Raw genomic sequence first — 20,519 nt, forward strand, 5'->3', positions numbered from 1 at the left:
TTTTCTTTTGAGTTTAAGTTACCGTGCTGCAGTGCCGACGAGGAACAGAGTTTCCGGGTGTGGTCCGCCCAAGTAAAGGTCCGACGTGCCGCAAGAGGCCGTCTTTTGGTTCCGCCTGCCGATACCATTGGCTTAATGGCTTGGAGGGAGAGCTCATGTTTAGTTTAGGTTCAATAATGATTTGCAATGTTTGTTTATTCAGATTTATATTTAGTTTTGCCTTATTTATAATTTCTTTAACTTCTATTTAGATTTGTATTTAAATGTTTGGCTTAGTTTATTGTATTTGTAAATTGTTTGTTTTTGTCTCCCCCTTCTTGTTTAATGTGGACTAGTCCCTGTGCTATAAATGTGGTCTGTCTTGTCATTTCAGGGAGTTCTGTTTTTGGTTTAGACATGATTTGTTTGGTTTGAACTCAGTTTGTTTTCCTTGTTTAGTTTATTGTTCTTTCAATTGATTTAATTATTTAATTAATTTATTTTTGAACTTTTTGTAAACCTTTTTGACTTTATTAAAAATAATTATTTTTGAAAATCTTCTTTTTTGTATGCCCCTTACTGTACGTGCTGGCTCGGTCCCTCACAACTACCTAATTAAATAGTTAACCAAACTAATTGTAATTTAAGCAGAACATCTTGCACAATAATTAGTAAAATATTATATATGTCATTAGAAATTATTCATTTATTCATTTTTCTTTTCAGCTTAGTCCCTTTATTATTCTGGGGTCACCACCGCGGTATGAACCACCAACTTATCCAGCATATGTTTTATGCAGCGAATACACTTCCAACTGCAACCCATCACTGAGAAACACCTATACACTCTCATTCAAACAAACACACTACGGAAAATTTAGCTTACCCAATTCACCTGTACCGCATGTCTTTGGACTGTGGGGGACACCGGAGCACTCGGAGGAAACCCACACGAATACGTGGAGAAATGCAAAATCCACACAGGAATGCCAACTGACCCAGCTGGGGCTCGAACCAGCGAACTTCTTGCTGTGAGGCGACACCACTACCCACTGCGCCACCGCACCGCCTCATTAGAAATTAAAGAAGTTAATAAAAATATTATATTTAAAAATGAGGTAGAAAAAAATCTGTTGAACAACGCTTCGAAAATATTTGAAAACTAATTCAAATTTCACTGAAGGGTCAATTATATTCATTTATGTATTGTATTTCTATTTATTCTCATACCCATCCTCTAAAACTATTTAGGATTCCTTACTGTACAAGTAATATCCTTTACCTTTGTGTATTGAACTGAATTATTGATGATATCAATTTTTTTCATGACCATTGAGACTGTCTTCCCCTAATTTTCTTTAAATACAACCCAGTATTGTTTGCATAATTACACTGAATGTGCAGTATATTCTAATCACGATGTCTGAAATGTTTGTCCTCAGGTAAACCGGAGCTGAAGACTGAGGTGGATATTATAGTTGCAGATGTCAGTGATCAGGAGTCACTGGCTGCCATGTGCAAACAGGCTGTCATTGTGCTCAGCTGTGTTGGGCCTGTAAGTACCATCCTCAATCGCTTATTATGTGTGTGGGGGGGGAAGCCTTTTTTATATAGTGGATCTGTCATAAAGCATAAGGTAATGATACGTTTATTTATTGAAATATAGCACCATGATGTTTGCAAAGCTTGCTACATCAGGCTGATAAGTGTGTGTGATTATGTGTGGTGGTGCAATTCTGCTCTCCTAAAACAAGATAATGGAGTTCGTACTTTGAGCCTTGCATGAGGTTGTCTTTTTAGATCATCTTCAATTTTGGAAAAAATCAATACATTTTTATATTGTATATTGTTTATTCAGGTTTTTTTTAGATAATGCTGTACATATCGTGTAATATGTACACTATTATTCAGAAGTTTGGTGTCAGTAAGTCTTGCCAAAGCTGCACTTCTTTAATGAAACACACCGAAAAAATAGAAATATATTTAAAAACATGTTTATAATTTAGAATTTATTTATCTCAGCTATAATTTATTTTGACATGTAACTTAATTCCTTTTGTTGTGAATTTTAAGCATTATTACTCCAATCTTCAGTTTCACATAATCCTTCAGAAATCAGTCTTATATGCTGAAGAAAAAGTTTTTATTATTAAATTTGTTTACTGAGATTTATTTTTATTTTTACAGTATAGATTTTTTGGTGAACCTGTTGTGAAGTCTTGTGTGGAGAACGGAGCTCACTGCCTTGATATCTCTGGAGAACCACAGGTGATTTTCCTGACTCTGTTCTTATTTCAGGGTTCATACGGTCCTGCAAAACCTGGAAAAGTCATGGAATATTGACAAGGAAAGTTTTGGAAAAACAAATAAACCCAGAATGTTTTGAAAAACCAATGAAAATTAGTTTAACAAATATTTGTTTACTTGAATATTTTTGAGATGATAATTTTGGGTAAATTTTAAATGCAATTGCGCTGGCTGTAAATGCAATTCACTTGCTTTCACCATTATTCAAGTAATGAGTGTCAAGTTCAGAAACAATCTTTAATAACTACAGAGGTAATATACTGTGGGTGCTAAAGGCTCATTTATAATACAATATAATATCATTTATAACACAAGCCAACATTTCTAAAATATTTTCACACAGACAGCAAGATACTTTCTAAAAACTATTTTACAGAATGTAAAACTTAAATATAAACTACTCCGATTGTCACATATTTGGTGATATGCTGTAATAAATGTGAACATACATTTTGTTTCCTGTTTACTACGTATACATAGACATTACATAAAACATTAGGTCATGAATATTTACCTCAAAGTTTTGGAAAAGTCATGGAAAAGTCCTGAAATTTTAAGAGTAAAAATGTGTATGAACCCTGTTACTTTATTTATTTATTTGTTTATATATATATTTTAGCATAAAATATAATTATACATTTGCAGCTCATTTATTTCAATAATGTAGTCTATGCCTGAGAGAAACATGATGAGCATGAAATATGTGATTTCCGGGTGCAGCGATATTCTTTGTATAAATGTGGCTTATTGTAAGATATAGTTAAGAAATATATCACTCAAGCAAGAGCACCGTCTTCATGAATATTAGCAGCATGTAATCGTTCAACAAGCACAAAGTTAACTATTTGTCAGGGACTCAATACCCCTTTCACACATACAGACCTTTCCGGAAAATTGCCGGCAATTTTCCGGAAAGCTTGTATGTGTGAACAGGTCCTTTTTGAAAATACCAGTAAATTCGTTCTGGCTATTTTCCGGAAAGAGAAGTTGTAACATTACCGACAATTTGCCGGAATGCTGCGCTGTGTGAATGCAGAAGGAAGATTACCGTAATAAGCGCGTGCACGTCTAGAACGTGCTGACGTGAGACGTCTGCTTTAGCCAATCACAACAGTCAGACGCATTTACGTCCACGCGATTTGTGAGAATAAAAACCTTTGAATATTTTTCCAGACACATTTAGCTGCTAGAAGTTAGTCAGATCACGTTTATATGTTCTTCTTTATGCCAACTGTGTAAATAATCATCGATGACATGCTTATGATAAGCCGTTGTTTGTTTACCTTTAAGCTTTGCGTGTGCCTTTGAAACAGCCTGTGAGCGCGTGCACACGCACATATTATGAACATCTCGACATGAGAAAGTGATCCTGCGAAAGTTGTTCACAATATTGATCATCCACAGAGTTTGTAATTTAGTCAAATGTTTACAAATACAAGCGCAGGCGTTTAAAGCTCATTTGTGGTGAATGATGTCAGAATTTACCGGTATTTTGGAATGGATGTGTTAATGCTCTTTTCCGGAAAATTTCCGTAACGTCCTCGCCTGTGTGAACAGCGCTTTTTTGAATATACCGGTAAAGTCGTTCCGGAAATTTTCCAGATATTTACCGGTATCACTGTGTGAAAGGGGCTATTGACGCATTTGCAAACAATTGCTTCATTTCTAAATGAATCAGCTATTTTGAACGAATCATTTTAATGGGTGTTTAATGCAATAACTGACACATACTAGTGGTTTTAGTGTCATATTTATTTGTCTACACTCAATAAAATATCTCAATTGGCAAAGTGTATCATATAAATGGGCTCTGTATTGATAGTTTTGTTAAACATCATATTGGTTTTAGTTTCTGGAGGGGATGCAGCTAAACTACCATGACCAGGCTGCTGATAAGGGGGTCTACATTGTGGGAAGCTGTGGTTTCGACTCCATTCCTGCAGACATGGGTGTCATCTACACCCGCGACCAGTTTAAAGGTATGTTTGGCAAATATTATATTTATTCATTCATTCATTTTCTTTTCGGCTTAGTCCCTTTATTAATCTGGTGCCGCCACAGCGGAATCAACCGAATCAATTCTCCAGCACATGTTTTACGCAGCGGATGCCCTTCCAGCTGTAACCTATCACTGGGATACACCCAAGCACTTTCATTCACACACATACACCACAGACAATTTTAGCTCACCCAATTCACCTGTACTGCATTTCTTTTGACTTGTGAGGGAAACTGGAGCACCTGGAGGAAAACCACACTAACACAGGGAGAACATGCAAACTCCACATAGAAATGCCAACTGGCCCAGCCGAGGCTTAAACTAGTTACCTTCTTGCTGTGAGGTGACAGCATTACCTACTGCGCTCATATATATTGTATTATATTATATTATACTTTATTAATAATCTGTAGCAATTGACACTGGTGGTTACTTTTTAAAAAGGTCTCTTGATATCTCCAAGGCAGAATTTAGTAAATAAAAATGCAGTTAAAACCATAATATTGTGATCTATTAAAACAATTTCAAATATCTGTAAATGTAACTTCTTTCTGTGATGGGACCACAGTCTTTAGTGTCACATGATCCTTCAGAAATTGTTCTGAGCCCCAAATCAGCGTATTAGAAGTTTTCAGTGTTCAGTTATTAAATAATCGGTGTGATGGAAAAGAGTTTTTGCTGCTTTTTCATGATTACATACAAAATAGAAGAGTCATCATAAACATTTATTATAGATACATTAATTTGACATCTAAGTGAAATGTTTGAAATAATATGATTGCTGTTTATTTTATTTTTAGGGACACTGACAGCAGTTGACAGCTTTCTAACTCTAGGCTCAGGCCCAGAGGTTGGTGTTTTCGTGTTTTAAACCTAAAATTCAGAATAATTAAAGATCTGAACACTTGAAAATCAATGTTTTTTAAAGCCTTTATAAGTGAATCTCAGCTGATCCACATCATGTGTCCGCAGGGAAGCTGTCTTAATGATGGTACCTGGCAGTCTGTCATCTATGGCTTAGCAGACAAGGGCAAGTTGAAAACCCTCAGGAAAAAGTTTGGTCACAAGCCTCTTCCTGTGGTTGGGCCAAAAATCAAACGGAGGTGTGTACAGCAACAGCAAACAGACTTTGTTTCATATGTATTTGCAGTACAGTGTTTTGCACTTTTCATAACCATTTTTAGCCTCTCTTTACCCAATTCATGTAAAGGTCCCGTGAAGTGTTTTGAAAATGTGTATTTTTGTTCGATGTATGGCGTATTTTCAACTTAAATACCAAGACAAGGCGGCACAAAGAGTAGCCCCTCCTCTTTTTAAAAAGCAGCCAGTAGTGTTTCAATTTTCAAGCAAATGATAAGCATTCTGAAGGGGTGGCATATATCAGATACTACAGAGCATTTGATTGGTCAGAATATTTGATGAGAAACTATGTATAAAATAATGTTAACATATTAAATATAAGATGATGTTAAAACAAATATTGATCCTTTTAGGCATAAGTGAATAACTGCAAGCTTTGGATGTTTATAGTTTTTCCAATTTTCCAAATGCGAATATTGTCACTGTTTTGGCGCACATTACATTATATATATATATATATATATATATATATATATATATATATATATATATATATATATATATATATATATATATATATCTTTAAGACTAACATACTGATACTAACATCTTAAAAAAATTTGGATTTTATAGGGACTATAAGCATCCTTCCTTGTTAAATAAACTATATACAGTTGAAGTCAGAATTATTAGCCCCCCTAAGAATTGTTTTTCTTTTTTTAGATATTTGCCAAATTATGTTTAACAGAGCAAGGAAATGTTCACAGTATGTCTGATAATATTTTTTCTTCTGGAGAAAGTCTTATTTGTTTTATTTCTACTAGTATAAAATATTTTTTTTTAATTTTTTAAACACCATTTTAAGGTCAATATTATTAGCCCCTTTAAGTTATTTTTTTTTTCTGATAATCTACAGAACAAACCATTGTTATACAATAACTTGCCTAATTACCCTAACCTGCCTAGTTAACCTAATTAACCTAGTTAAGCCTTTAAATGTCATTTTAAGCTGAACAGAAGTATCTTGAAAAATATCTAGTCACATATTATTTACTGTCATCATGGCAAAAATAAAAAAAATCAGTTATTAGAAATGAGTTATCAAAACTATTATGTTTAGAAATGTGTTGAAAAAAACTTCTCTCCTCGTTAAAATTGGAGAAGAAAATAAACAGGGGCTAATAATTCACATGGCTAATAATTCTGACTTCAACTGTAAATCAGGGCGTCTGTAAGGTCTTAAATTTCAAAAACAAAAGTCTAAAATTCACTGAAATATGGTCTTGAAGGTCTTAAGTCATTTTAAAATTGGTCTTAATGTGAAAGCTACGCAATCGGCCAACATCCATCCAATCACCAGCAATCCATCTCAATAAAACTTTTAACAACACTCTATTTAGAACTCTATTAGCAATATGATTTAACTATCTTCCTTACAATAACAGAAAACAGAATGTATGTACTTTTACTCACCTAGGCAAAAATAAACCATATCTAATCCCATCACTTTCTCAAATCAAAACCTTTCCATTGTATCTACATATTGATATTTGGGAATCAGTCTGGACTCTCACCTTTCTTATTGTGACCATGTTTAAAATGTCTGTAAAACGCTGAAGCAAAAAGCATTTGTTTAAGGGAAAATTAGGTAAAATTTGTCTCTTTCTGTTTCTGAAACTTATCTTTATGCCATAATTTTGTCCACAGTGTCATACTGTTTGCCTGTTTGGTCACTCACAACAAATGATATCTTGGAGCCATTAGCTAGACTGTACAATAGGGCCTATAAGAACCACAGTAGACTTTCTGGATGGACGCATCATTGTTTTGCGCAGTCTCTAATGCTTTATCATTTCAAAATTACATTATAACACAGGGATTAAACTCTACTATCAAACTTTAAATAGTGCTACCGCAGCAGCCCTTTGTGCTTTGCTACCAAAACCTAATACAAGGACTGATCGTTCCACCAGATCTGCTACAAATGGATGTTTGCCATTACTGACTTTTAAAAACTGTTATGGACAGAGCTCCATCTTTTATGTATTCACAAAAGCCTAGAATGAAATCCCACAACATCTAAAAACAATACCAACACTGAGACTTTTAAAAAATCCCATGCTCGTCATCTGATGGTCAACTATCGCTGTAGCCACTGAGATAGTAGCCTGTTTCCCTTCATGTTGTATGTTTGGTGATTGTTTGTATTGTTCTCATGTGTTGATGGATGAGATGTTAAGTGTGTCTGTATGTTTCCATGTTCTGCAGACCAGGAATCTGCTGAAAAAAACAGCATTCATGCTGATTGTCTTTTAATCTTTTCCTGTTTAAAAGTTAAATAAACAAATAAAGCATTTGCTTAAAAGTTCTTTGTGTATTATAGACATATATGGTGGGGACACTGACCTAGACAGACTGTTGTACATTCAGTTTATTATAATTTTTAGAGTTATTTAGTCTTATTTTAAAAGAAAAGTTACTGTATAGTAAATAGTTTTGACACATTATTTAAAACATGTGGCTGAGAAAAAATAAATTATTTATTTTTATTTATATATTTTTTCTAATGGAGCAAGTTAAAATCTTTTCAGCTGGCCCTACCAGGCCATTACAAAAAGTCCTTAGTGCTTAGCCCTGTATAAATCTGAAATTTCATTCATAATGGTCTTAAAAAGGTCTTAAATTTGACTTGGTGAAGCCAGCAGAAACCCTGGTATATCTATGCATTTTAAATGGCTGTGTAGAGGATCTATAGGCAAGGATTAATGTACAAAACTTGAATTTCTCTCTCTCTCCAGGGGTTTGCTGTTTTACAGTAGTGAGGTACAGCAGTATGCAATTCCCTTCATTGGCACAGATCCATCAGTGGTGAAAAGGACCCAGCGTTATCTGCATGAAGAACTCAATGAAACTCCGGTGAGTCATAAAACTATTACAAATTCCTGTTGCTAACTAAAATAAAGTTGGTATTACTAGTACTGATAATGAAATCACACCAGTTATCAGTGTGACACACCAGAGGTGGGACCAAGTCATTGTTTGGCAAGTCACAAGTAAGTCTCAATTCATTGCCCTCAAGTCCCGAGTCAAGTCCCGAGTCAAGACAGGCAAGTCCCGAGTCAAGTCCCGAGTCAAAGGCAACAAGTCTCAAGTCAAGTCCAAAGTCCTGCAGTTTGATTTTCGAGTCTTTTCGAGTCTTTTTAACAGAAAAATAAAATATATACAGATTAGGTATGGTTGTAAGATCTGTATTAATTAAACAAACCTTTTTTTATTAAAGAACATTGCTTAGATATATAAAAATACAAATGCAATTTTCTGAAAAAGTACTGAACAGTGCTGCGTCTCGTCTCCACAGCATAATGCACAAGAACGAGTTCCACCAAAAAAAGACTCCATTTTGCCTCACATCACACAGAAATTGCAGGTCTACTGCTGTCTAATTCATTAAGTTTAGTTGTGCTATGTTATGTCTTCGGTGATCAACTTGTGATTAACCAAAATTACATAACCTCAATGTGGTAGCAGTAGACCAACTCCTGTATATGCTGCAAAGTTAAATTGAGTGAAATTGGAATTTTGTCAATTGAATCTCGTGTGTGCTAAAGAGATGGAGTTGCAAATCTGTCTAGCAGCAATGTAAAATGGTAGCACATATTGTTAATGAGTTAGGCTACTTCATACAAACAATAAAGTTGTTTTCTTCACATAACGTTGAAGAGCTTTGCTCTCTACCTTGTGTGATGCTCGTGCACGGATTTCCTCTGTTTGTGGACAAAACTGATTGCGACTTCTCAAATTTTCTCTCGCTCTCAAATATGCACTGCTCACACACAAATTTTCTTGAGCGCTCTCAGAGATTATATGCAAACTCACAATTTGTGTCGTGTTCCCTCTTCCTTTCATGCTTTTTGATATGATTCATATTGCTGCACTGTTTAATAACAATAACCAAAATACTAAAATAGACTTATATATTAAATGTTTAATCTAATAAACCATAAAATTTTTGGTTGTTTTATATGATGAGATATTTTCAGTTTCAAACACTTAAAGACAGAGAATAGACCAGTGGTGCCCCCCTGAAAATTTGCTTAAGGGGGGCCAGAAGAGGCCAGCTACGTCAGTGGCACCAATCAATCCACAATAATTTAGTGGCTGCTATTTATTTATTGAAATATTGCATTGTATTGCATTTATGTAAGTAGATTTAAATAAATAATGTCAACAGCAAAATCATATCGGGTTGGCCACAGGGGTGGCTAGAGTTTACACAGGGGTAACACCCCTTGTAAAGGGGTTTACACCACTATAAGGCACCTCTGGAATAGATGTTGGATGTAAAGAATACATTTTATTTTAAAAGCATTTAAACAAAAACTAATGCAAGCGGAAATGTAACTGTGATAAAAAATAAGGAAACACTTGATAAGGTATTATAGCCTACTGTACTATTCACTCTTCAAATAAATCTCACTATCAATCTCATTTTATCATGGCAGCTAAAATAAAGTAAACTAGTGTCTGCTGGCTTCCACTTTACTGATGAGATTGTGGAGGACATTTTCCATGTCATCCTCTTCATTTTGAGGAAAGCTGTGCCACAGGGCCCCTGAACACGTATATTGGCATGTACTGTGTTTTGAACAGTAGCCTACTACAGTAAAGAACTTCAATTGATCAGTTGTGGTAATACTATAGTTGCTATGGTAACACAAGTGTAATATAAACAAATTACCCAGTGCTGTATTATTTTACAATATAGGGTATTTTATACTACAAATCACTACACTTTACTGTAGTAAAACTACACTTTGTATTATTTTATCTGTTCACTATTGGTAATACTACTGTATTATGAAGCATTAATTAACAAGTCGTAAATAATACTAGCCTAAAACATAAGTATAATACAAGTATACAACAAGTATAATACTCAAAAACACTAGAATTTATTAAAGAATTTACCTTAACCTTTTAGTTTTTTGTGTATTGTTAATAAATAGTAAAGCAAGAAAGAAACCATATCAACATTCTTGGAATAACCCTTCGCTAAGCCTCGCCCTCCTTAGTTACTGTTGCTACGCCTGTCAAGCTTTCATGCCTGGCACATCTATTACAGTGTGTATGCGCTGGTGTCAGACATTCCCAAGGATTTAATTAGTCATTTTTGGCAAACAGGTGAGATATCTGAGAAAGCCAGACAAAAGAGGACTGCAGTATACATTACAGGGGTATATTCACAACATAATAGCAACTGATTAGAAAATAATTTTATCAAAATTGAAGCAAGATTAGCCTAGCCACCTCATACACTGAACATTCAACAGCATAGTTCATGCACAGCAGAAGAGGTGAAATTATAAAATAATCTAATAACCTAAGAAACTGATAGATTTGTGCCGAATATTAGCATCATTGACCCATAACAGTGTACAGTACCTATTACTGTCAGCATGTTTGTGTGCTCTTTATCCAGTTTTTATTAAAATTTGCAGTTAAGTGGAAGAAAAAAATTGAAATGCACATTAAAGTATAAATAACAGAAGTGAACAAATAGATTTTTCCTACCAGCAAATATTAGTGTATGTATTTATATGCGTTACAATAGCGAGGGTTTAAACTAAGCAGTGCTCACAGGGTTCAACGCTAAGGATTTTTTCTACTGGCCCGATCGGGCCAGTGGTTCTGATTTTTACTTGCCCAGCCCAAATTTTCACTGGCCCCACCAAAAAAAAAAAAAGAAGTTAATCGCTATTTGAATGTGCGTGTGTGTGTGTGTGTGTGTGTATACACACACACACACACACACACACACACAGTTGATTTCAGAATTATTAGTCCCCCTAAATTATTAGCACCCCTGTTTATTTTTTTCCCCAATTTCTATTTCACAGAGAACAGATTTTCTCAGCACATTTCTAAACATAATAGTTTTAATAACTCATCTCTAATAACTGATTTATTTTATCTTTGTCATGATGACTGTAAATAATATTTTACTAGATATTCTTCAAGACACTTCTATACAGCTTAAAGTGACATTTAAAGGCTTAACTAGGGTAATTAGGTTAACTAGGCAGGTTAGGGTAATTAGGCAAGTTATTGTATAATGATGGTTTGTTCTGTAGACAGTCTGAAAAACAATTAGCTTAAGAGGCTAATAAATTTTACCTTAAAATGGTTAAAAAATGTTTTTATTCTAGCCAAAATAAAACAAATAAGATTTTGTTCAGAGGAAAAAATAGTATCAGACAAAATATCAACATTTCTTTGCTTTGTTAAACATCATTTAGGAAATATTTTAAAAAGAAAAAACAAAAAACAAAAGGGGGCTAATAAATCTGTATATATATTTACGGTAATTTTTAAAATGTTTAAGGAAAACTATTCAGTTCATCAAGGCTATATTTATAAATGTAAAAAAGGTGTAATTGTTAAATATTTATTAAAATTTTAAATAACTGCTTTGTTATTGTATTTAGTTTCAAATAAAATAATTACTCCAGACATTATCATTAATTAACATTAACATTATCATTACCATTAATAAATATAATAATAATTAATATTAGTGATTTCTGAAGGATCATGTGACTGGAGTAATGAAGCTGAAATCTCATCTTTAAAATCACTGGAATAAATGAATAAATTAAATGATAAACTACTTTTGAACAGTTATTTTATAGTGCAACATTTCACAACTTGTATTTATGATGAAATAATTGCAGCCCTGGTGAGCAGAAGAAGCTTGTTTTAACATATTTAATCACACTGACCCCAAACTTTTGTGTATTGTGTATAGAATATTTTATAAGTGAAAATGTGCACTTTAATTTTAACAACCCACAGACATCGTCACCAAATACAAATCGAGGTCAGACTTTCTCATATATACAGAGCCTCATTTCAATTGTCAGGTTTTGTAGAAATCGATCAATTGAATTAATCAATCTATTAAAGAAACGTTGACTATAATTCTGTATTTTAGGCTTAAATTATAGAGAGACATAGCAGATGAACCGAGACTGCAACAGATCAATGTAAATCTTTCTTTCGAGCTGTCAGTGCGGAAATGAACAAAACAACAGGCCTAATACAACATATTATACGATTAAAATATGGAAAAATTAACAGATAGTAATTTCGGTCAATTTTCCTGACGGATAAACCGAGATCAGGCTGGACAAACAGCTCTCGGTAATATTTCAGCATGCTTTCACTTTCGCATTTACCGGTAAGAATGACTTCTCGCCCTGCTCATCATTCCCTCTTCATATAGCCGTATATATGGCTATTACACGATCATGATACACTGTGATATAGCCTGGGTCGTTAGTTCGTTGCATTGTTTTGTTTTCTCGCTACAATCGATACGCTCAATAGGACAGAGACCGCGTCTCATTCAGGCGATCTTGGACTGATTGATTTGGCGCGGAAGCGAGCGCAACTGCTGGATATATGCTAAAAAAACGCGCTAACGGGTGAAACGAGACAGATTCCAAAACAAACGTCTATGTGTGAAAGCACCGTAAGATTGTATTTGCACACAATTGACAGACAGTCGCAGCACGCAGCTCTGGCTCGATCTGGCAGGCAAAAAGGCAGCAGCTGGCCCGATCGAGCCAGTAACATTTTGTACACTGGCCCGAGTGTCTCGCACGCTGGCCCCGGGCCATCGGGCAGTCCTTATTGTCGAGCCCTGGCTCATAATATCGAGTGGAAAAAAAGAAAAAGACCGCTGGGAAGCATAACCTGCTTTGTTTTTTTTTTTTTTTTTTTTTTTTTTTAAAGAAACACAGTTTAGATCTGTTTAGGATAAGAGGAGTGTGAGTTATTGCCACCTATCATTGAATGTGAATATCGAAAACAAAACCAACTTAGCTTAACTCCTTTACCGCCCCTCACACAGCTTGATCCACGCTGGCATTTCTCCTCTTGGGCTTTGGTTTTGAAAAGGGAAAAAATCCCACCACCCAGTCCCAGGGGCGCCTCCAAGGGGTGGCCAGGGGTGGCCACGGCCACCCCTCGGTAAACTCTGGCCACCCCTGTGGCCACCCCTTTGGCCACCCCAATATAATTTTGCGGTTGACATTATTGATTTAAATGAACTTATAAATTCCCAATATTTAGATAAATAAATAAATACATAAATAAATAAATAAATAAAATGCAGTCACTAAATTATTGTTGGTGTTACTGACGTAGCTCTCCCCCTCTGGTTCAATGCTGGTGAAAGCAAACTGACGCATGCGCGCGGAAAACCATTCCCGCGCGCCTCACGCACTCCTGTGTGAATCCCGGTTGGTTGTTTGCATGCACGCCGACATAATAGGCACCGCTCATGCGCCGTGAAACCGGAGTAACAGCCTTTTGTGCAGAAGTGTCGGCACGCAGCGAGTTTTGAAAGTCGTTTAAAGTTTATATAATATAATGATGATGATGATGATGATGTTACTTTCACTAAGCATGCCTTTAAAGCAGAAAGGAGGGATAATGAGTCAGGGAGGTAAGACTTCATAACATGATTTCTCAGCCATGATCTGGTCTAAGACCACAGATTATTCTATAATACATTTTTTGTATTCTTTAGAATTGTCATAATTAATTTTCATGCAAAAGGTTTCTTAAGTGATGTTGGCATATCACTCCAGTTGTTGTTTTCCAGTAATATTTAGGACTGATTTCTGTTATTTATTTAGAATAACAATTGTATATTAATATTAATTGTATTTATTTAGAATAAATATAAATAAATTGTTATATTTATTGAATAACAAATCTAACAATTCAAGAGAGGTGGGGTGTATAGGGTGGTTCGCCCAGGGTGTCATTTAAACTAGAACCACCACTGCCCTCCCCGATCGTCGTTGACAGCACACACACCTTCAATAGACAGCAACGGCTATTTAATATTTACCTTAAGCTACAGTATATCAATAGAAGAAGCTGCATTAATAAAATGGTTCAGAAAGCAATATGGATAAATAATATTATTAGGTATAGTGAGTGTGTATATAGTAATGCCTTTTGTTCAGTTTGTTCATTTGTTTGGGTAATTAATAAACTCATTATTCTTTCATTCATTTTCTTTTCGGCTTAGTCCCTTTATTAATCCAGGGTCACCACAGCAGAATGAACCGCCAACTTATCTAGCACATTTTTACACAGCGGATGCCCTTCCAGCTGCAACCCATCACTGGGAATAATAAACTCATTAATCTTCATTAATTTTAGACATGGCATATACCGTATGATGAACAATAAAGGCACGTAAAAAAAGAAGTTATTTATACAGTATATGAAAAGTGTTTTTAAACTAAACATAGATTTTTATTTGGTTTGCACATGTACTTGCTGAATTATTTCAAAGAATAAATTGCAATATTTATTTAAACAAAAATATAACATTACACTGAATTCTTTTTTTTTTGTGTGTGTGTGCCACCCCAAGATTTGGTGCGGCCTCTTCTGGCCACCCCTAAGAAAATTTTCTGGGGGCGCCACTGCCCAGTCCAAACTTTTAGGATAGCGGGTGTCAGATTTTCACAATCCAATTGCGCAACGATTTGGCTTGTTTCCCTCGCTCGAAAGCTTGACAGAGCCTCTGCCCGTAGCTACGATTGGTAAGCCGCGATTGGTGGGTGGCGGTTTTTGGGCGTGGCTTAGCGAAGGGTCAGTTTAACAGGAGGATCCCGTGAGAGCAAAAGCACTAAAGGTATGAGACGCCATCGTAAACAAAAGTCAAGCGAACGCAAAGAGACTGAATGCACGAGAGAGAGAGAGAGAGAGAGAGAGAGAGAGAGAGAGAGAGGTGTATGTTGTATGTGAGAGAGAGAGAGAGCGAGTATTGGCACGCGAGTATTGGCTCGATCTCAAGTTCAAATTCAAATTCTCTCTGCGTTCGCTTGACTTTTGTCCACTCCGGCGCCTCATAGTAGTCACGTTGGATACTGTCGAATCAAAACAATCTACCGTGCTTTGATTGGACGTCAAGCCGAAAGCGCGCATGCTCACACACACGCGCGCATGCTGTCACACACGCACACATAAACGGGGAGAGAGAGAGAGCGGTCCATGTCAACATACTTTTTTATCGTTGGGCTTTTCATGGGAAGCAGCAAGTCTTTACAAGTCAATAGGGGCAAGTCCTAGTCAAAGTCCAAGTCATTTATGTTCAAGTCCAAGTCGAGTTGCAAGTCTTTTTATATTTTGTCAAGTCGAGTCTAAAGTCATCAAATTCATGACTCGAGTCTGACTCGAGTCCAAGTCACATGACTCGAGTCCACACCTCTGTGACACACACATAATTGCCAATCAAAATTATTTTATAGGGATCAAACAGACAGTATGAACATAAAAGTTTAACTCAATGCTGAACCAGTTCTACTGGATTGAAACTAAACTAGTTAAACAAGCACATAAGGTTTGAGAAAAAAAAATTAAGAAACGTTCACAGCAACAACATTAAAGCAGTTATTGATAAAGGTATAGCGTGCTCAAAAAGGAAAAACAATATTTGAAAAGACGATATAAAAAATATATATTTTGAAGAATGTTGAAAAAGGGTTATCATTTACTTTCATAGTAAAACAGGTTGGTTAACAATGACATAATGCAGTTATTGTCACTTTAAAGGAATAGATCACCCAAAGATTAAAATTACCCTATAATTTACTCATCCTTAAGGTGCCCTCGGTGTATATGACTTTCTTTTTTCAGATGAACACAGTCAGAGTAGTTTTAAATTTTATCCAGAAGCTTTTTTGAAGCTTCCAAAAGTGCATAAATCATTCATAAAAACTAACCCATATGCTGCCAGGGTGTTAACACATGTTTGATGAAGCAAAATATTTCTGCTTTTTAAATGATAAACTCAAATCACTGACAAATGCATGTTCTAGATAAATTAACATAAGCTGATCTCTGACTTCGGCCAGACGGAATCTGCAGACATTTTGTGCTATTCCTGCGCAGAATTTTTGTAAAAGTCTGCGGATTTATGTGGAATTGTTTTAGGAGTGTCATAACTAAAAACTTAATATATGAAATAAAAAGTAATAGCTTTTTAACTTGTATTAAGTGTTTACAATGCAAATCCAATCAGATCCACTTTATTTGGTAAACAAAGCAAGTCTCTCATATAATATATGTACTAAAAGACTGTTTTGTAAATAAATCATATAAATATTTTCATATTAGTCAATAATATTACTGAAATATTTGCACACATTTACACAAGTAAATAAACAGAATCAATAATGGGCTAAAACTCTGCGGAATTGGACTGCAGATTCCCTGTGGGCCTACTTATTACTTAAAGAAATAAAAATGAAGTTTTTTTTATGTCTTAGTTTGTTTAAATTCAGCAAATAAATTATTTGCAGCCAGTTACCCAAAGGTTTTTTTTTATTAGTAAATCCAATTTTTTCAGTGTATACGCAGAGGAAGCCTAGAGGATGAGTAAATTATAGGGTAATTTTCACATGTGGGTGAAGTATTCCTTTAAGACTTAGTCAGTAATCTTTTCTAAATGTGGCATCTTTCTTGATTTAACACTATAATTACGATTACTGCAATATGAATTTGATTGTCATACATATTGTTTTTTATTTTATGTGTACAGGTTCAGTACGGGGCGTACGCAAGTATTGGTGGGATTTCCAACGTTTTTAAATTTCTCATCAGTGGATTTATGTTCTGTTTGCTTGCGTTGTGCAGTTGTGGCAGAAAACTTCTCATTAAGGTAAAACATATGGATGTGTGGAATATACATTACTGCATTTGTTTTAAAGTCGATGTCGTTTGGGGATCTTATTCACATTTATACTTCAACCCACAGTATCCAGAGTTCTTCTCATTCGGCTTCTTCTCCACAGAGGGTCCTACTAAAAAACAGGTCAGATTATCTGTTGTATTACCTTGCAAGATCACAATTCCTTCATTTAAATGTAATATGTGCACTGCAGATAGAGGACGCTTCTTTCCACATCCTCTTTTTTGGAGACGGTTACACTAAAGGCCAGGACCCCAGCAAGGGCAAACCCAATGGCAAGATCCGTACTGAGGTCAAAGGACCAGGTACTGTATTAGTTCATATTAGCAAAGACGAAAAGCTGATTCAATTCTTAATTCTAAAATCTATTTTGTGTGTGTTGTTTTCTAGAGGCAGGATATGTCACCACACCAATCGCTATGGTTCAAGCAGCCATTACAATGTTAAATGAACCAGACTCCCTTCCACAAACGTGAGCTCTGCCAACTTATTTACTTTCTCAGTGACATTATGCACACCAGCAAACTGACATTGTACAGGAAAATGCTTGAATTTTAATGTAGCACAGTGTTGCCAACTACTTTCGGTGAAAAGGTGCTAAGCTCTGCCCGAAAAGTCACTAAATGCCACTAGATTACATCATTTGCATATTACTGAAGCCATCACGTCCAACAGTTTGGTTGTTTTAATAGCCTATGGTTAATAAATGTGTATTTATATTTGCTTTACACTTTATGCATGCATGTCAGCTTAACTAAATCTATTGCTGTTTGAATACAGTATATCAGTATAGATGTGTAGGGAATTTACAATAATCTCTCAGATGTAATAAACTCAGACAAGTTCCGAAACTGTCACTAAAATCTCTTTGATTTTAAACAACGAAAGAACGAACGGTCAAATTAAACTGTTAAATTTATAACAAAGGAGAAGCAGATCACTTTGACTGTACAGGTGAAATAGCTCACACTTTCGGTGCTAAATCATTTGTCGTCGGTATGCAGAGGGGTGATCTGCTCTCGGGTTGCAGGTGGGGGAGACTGCTGTACAAGGACTGGGCTGCCTGTAAGTGCTCTAAGTGCGGGCGAGGGGCTGATTGCATCACCCTCAGCTTTTGGAGAAGAGCCAGTAACACCAAAAAAAGTCCCTTTTGAACATCAAAATAACACGTCATTATTGAACATCAAAATAACATTGTCCTTAGACGCTGGCTAGACGTTAAATTTTGGTCATCTGACATCACAACCTAAATCTAACCTAATATTAACATCTTATCTGTTGTGTGCCTGCTGGGCAATAACTAGATGCACTACAGAATGTTACGTTTACACACATCCACAAGATAGATGTACATTTATCAGCTTCTTACAGCGTAATACTCATTACTCAGTGAATGAGTACTGAGTACCTTTGATACCTTTGAAAGGGCTACTCTTACTCATGCTTTTACTTATACTTTGAGTAATATTTACATCAGATACTTTTACTCCACTTGCACTACATTTTTAGGCAAGTAATGGTACTTTTACTTGAGTATGATTTTTCAGTACTCTTTTCACCACTGATAAAAATGTGTTAGTAAATGGGTAATAATCATAAACTATTTAAATCAAATACAATTATTATTTTTGCATCAAATGAAGACTCTGAAGTGCTTGTCGTGTGATCTGTCTTTTTTATGTGCAACCTTCTCTTAAACAAAAAGAGAAGACAGTTTGCATACAGATTACCACTCTATTAATGAAAAATGCAAAATCTAAATAAATATCTATTTTAAATGAAAGATGGCTGAGTAAATCCCATTTAAGACAGAAAATGACAGCAATTCAATGTTGGTCTTAGGAGGAACATGCCATCAAAAATGTTCCTTACAATACTAATACTATAGCTAGAACACTATACTGTAGAAATCTGTAACAAATAGCATCTGATAGGTGATAAAGTGTGTTTTGCTACACTTTTAAATTGCAATTACACTGAAAAGTGCTTAAAAAGAGCTTAAATTGGACTAAATCTTTTCCAAAGACAGCAAACCATGATTTGCCATGTAGTCTGATATTTATTGCCTATGACAAGCAAGAATTGCATAATCGGTGACACTTTACAATAAGGTCGTATTAGCTAATGCATTTACTAGCATGAACAAACAATGAACAGTACAGTTATTACAGTATTTGCTCATGTTAGTTTACTTTAGCTACAGAAAATAAAGTCGTTCATTGTTAACTCACAGTGCACTAACTAATGTTAACATGCCTGAATTAGGATTTTATAATGCATCAGTAAATGTTGAGCTATGATTAATAAATGCTGTACATGTATTGTTCCTTATTAGTTAATGTTAGAAAATACATGAACTAATGAGACCTTATTGTAAAGTGTGAGCGCATAACCTGACCCAGATTCAAATCCTGAATGTTTGTTATTGGTTGCCTCCACAGTGGCGGTGTTTACACTCCAGGAGCGACATTTGCCAAGACCACCCTCATCAAACGCCTCAACAAACACGGCATCGAGTTCTCTGTCATTTAAGTGGGAGATTAAACGCACAACCAGCTCAGCTTCTGAAGCATCTAATCGTTTGCTTGATTGAACGCAGAGAAATCTCGTTGCTATATGGAGCTTCCTATATAGTGTGGCTGTTTCCAGTTTAGTGTGCTGGCCTGCGCACACTGGGATGGTTTATTAGCATGCACTTTGTTCTGATGGCTGCGAATTCTGTGTGGCACAAATCTTTACATTTAATCAGCCGATTCCGTTTGAAAAGTTGATATTAATTGTGTTGTTTTTATCACTAATAGAAATGCTAGCTCTCGCAGATGACAGACATCTCTAAAAAGATATTCCAAGCACACTTAAAGGTTGAAAGAAAATGGTTTAAGAAACCAGCACTGCTTTTTTTTTGTCATTGTAATTTGTTATATTTGTGAATCCTATTGCAGAACTGCACTAATACAAGAAATGAGAAGAAAAAACATGTTTTAGAGACCAGTGAACCAGTGAATTGTCTGAAAGATTGCAGAATACTGTTCTTGTTTGTCTGTAACAAAATAAAGAACATTTCAAACCGTATTTCAAGATGTAAGCTAAGAGCTGTGTGTTTCTAAGGCTACAGTTACACTGCAAGGCTGTTTTTGCATAGCTGTTCACATTGTTGTTATAAATGTGGCCAAAATCAGATTTGCAGTGTGAAAAGATCATGACCCTAAACTGACCCGCATACGCAAAAGTACAAATTAGGACAGCACAAAATGTCTAATGATGCACACAATGTGTTAACTGTATGAAGTAAGCACGCAGTCAGATTATGCTTAACATGATTATTGATCTTTTTCACAGTCAAACATGGTGTATTTCGTGAATTGTAAATGATTGTTC

At 35.3% G+C, this 20,519-nt stretch overlaps 1 protein-coding gene across 1 annotated transcript in view; it reads left to right on the forward strand.

Annotated features, from left to right (window-relative positions):
• sccpdha.1 (saccharopine dehydrogenase a, tandem duplicate 1) overlaps nucleotides 1-20,155 on the forward strand; it is a 31,465-nt gene extending 11,310 nt beyond the window's left edge. The window contains 11 exon segments of the mRNA NM_001002359.1: nucleotides 1,422-1,534; nucleotides 2,167-2,247; nucleotides 4,136-4,265; nucleotides 5,086-5,135; nucleotides 5,258-5,388; nucleotides 8,164-8,281; nucleotides 16,992-17,111; nucleotides 17,208-17,264; nucleotides 17,335-17,446; nucleotides 17,532-17,613; nucleotides 19,583-20,155. Of these exon segments, the coding sequence (NP_001002359.1) occupies nucleotides 1,422-1,534; nucleotides 2,167-2,247; nucleotides 4,136-4,265; nucleotides 5,086-5,135; nucleotides 5,258-5,388; nucleotides 8,164-8,281; nucleotides 16,992-17,111; nucleotides 17,208-17,264; nucleotides 17,335-17,446; nucleotides 17,532-17,613; nucleotides 19,583-19,673 (1,085 nt within the window). The 3' untranslated portion in view covers nucleotides 19,674-20,155.
• Nucleotides 20,156-20,519: the final 364 nt, after the last annotated feature.

This window comes from Danio rerio, chromosome 17 (genome assembly GCF_052040795.2).
Source record: "Danio rerio strain M-AB ecotype USA chromosome 17, GRCz13ab, whole genome shotgun sequence".
Classification (NCBI taxonomy): Eukaryota; Metazoa; Chordata; class Actinopteri; order Cypriniformes; family Danionidae; genus Danio; species Danio rerio.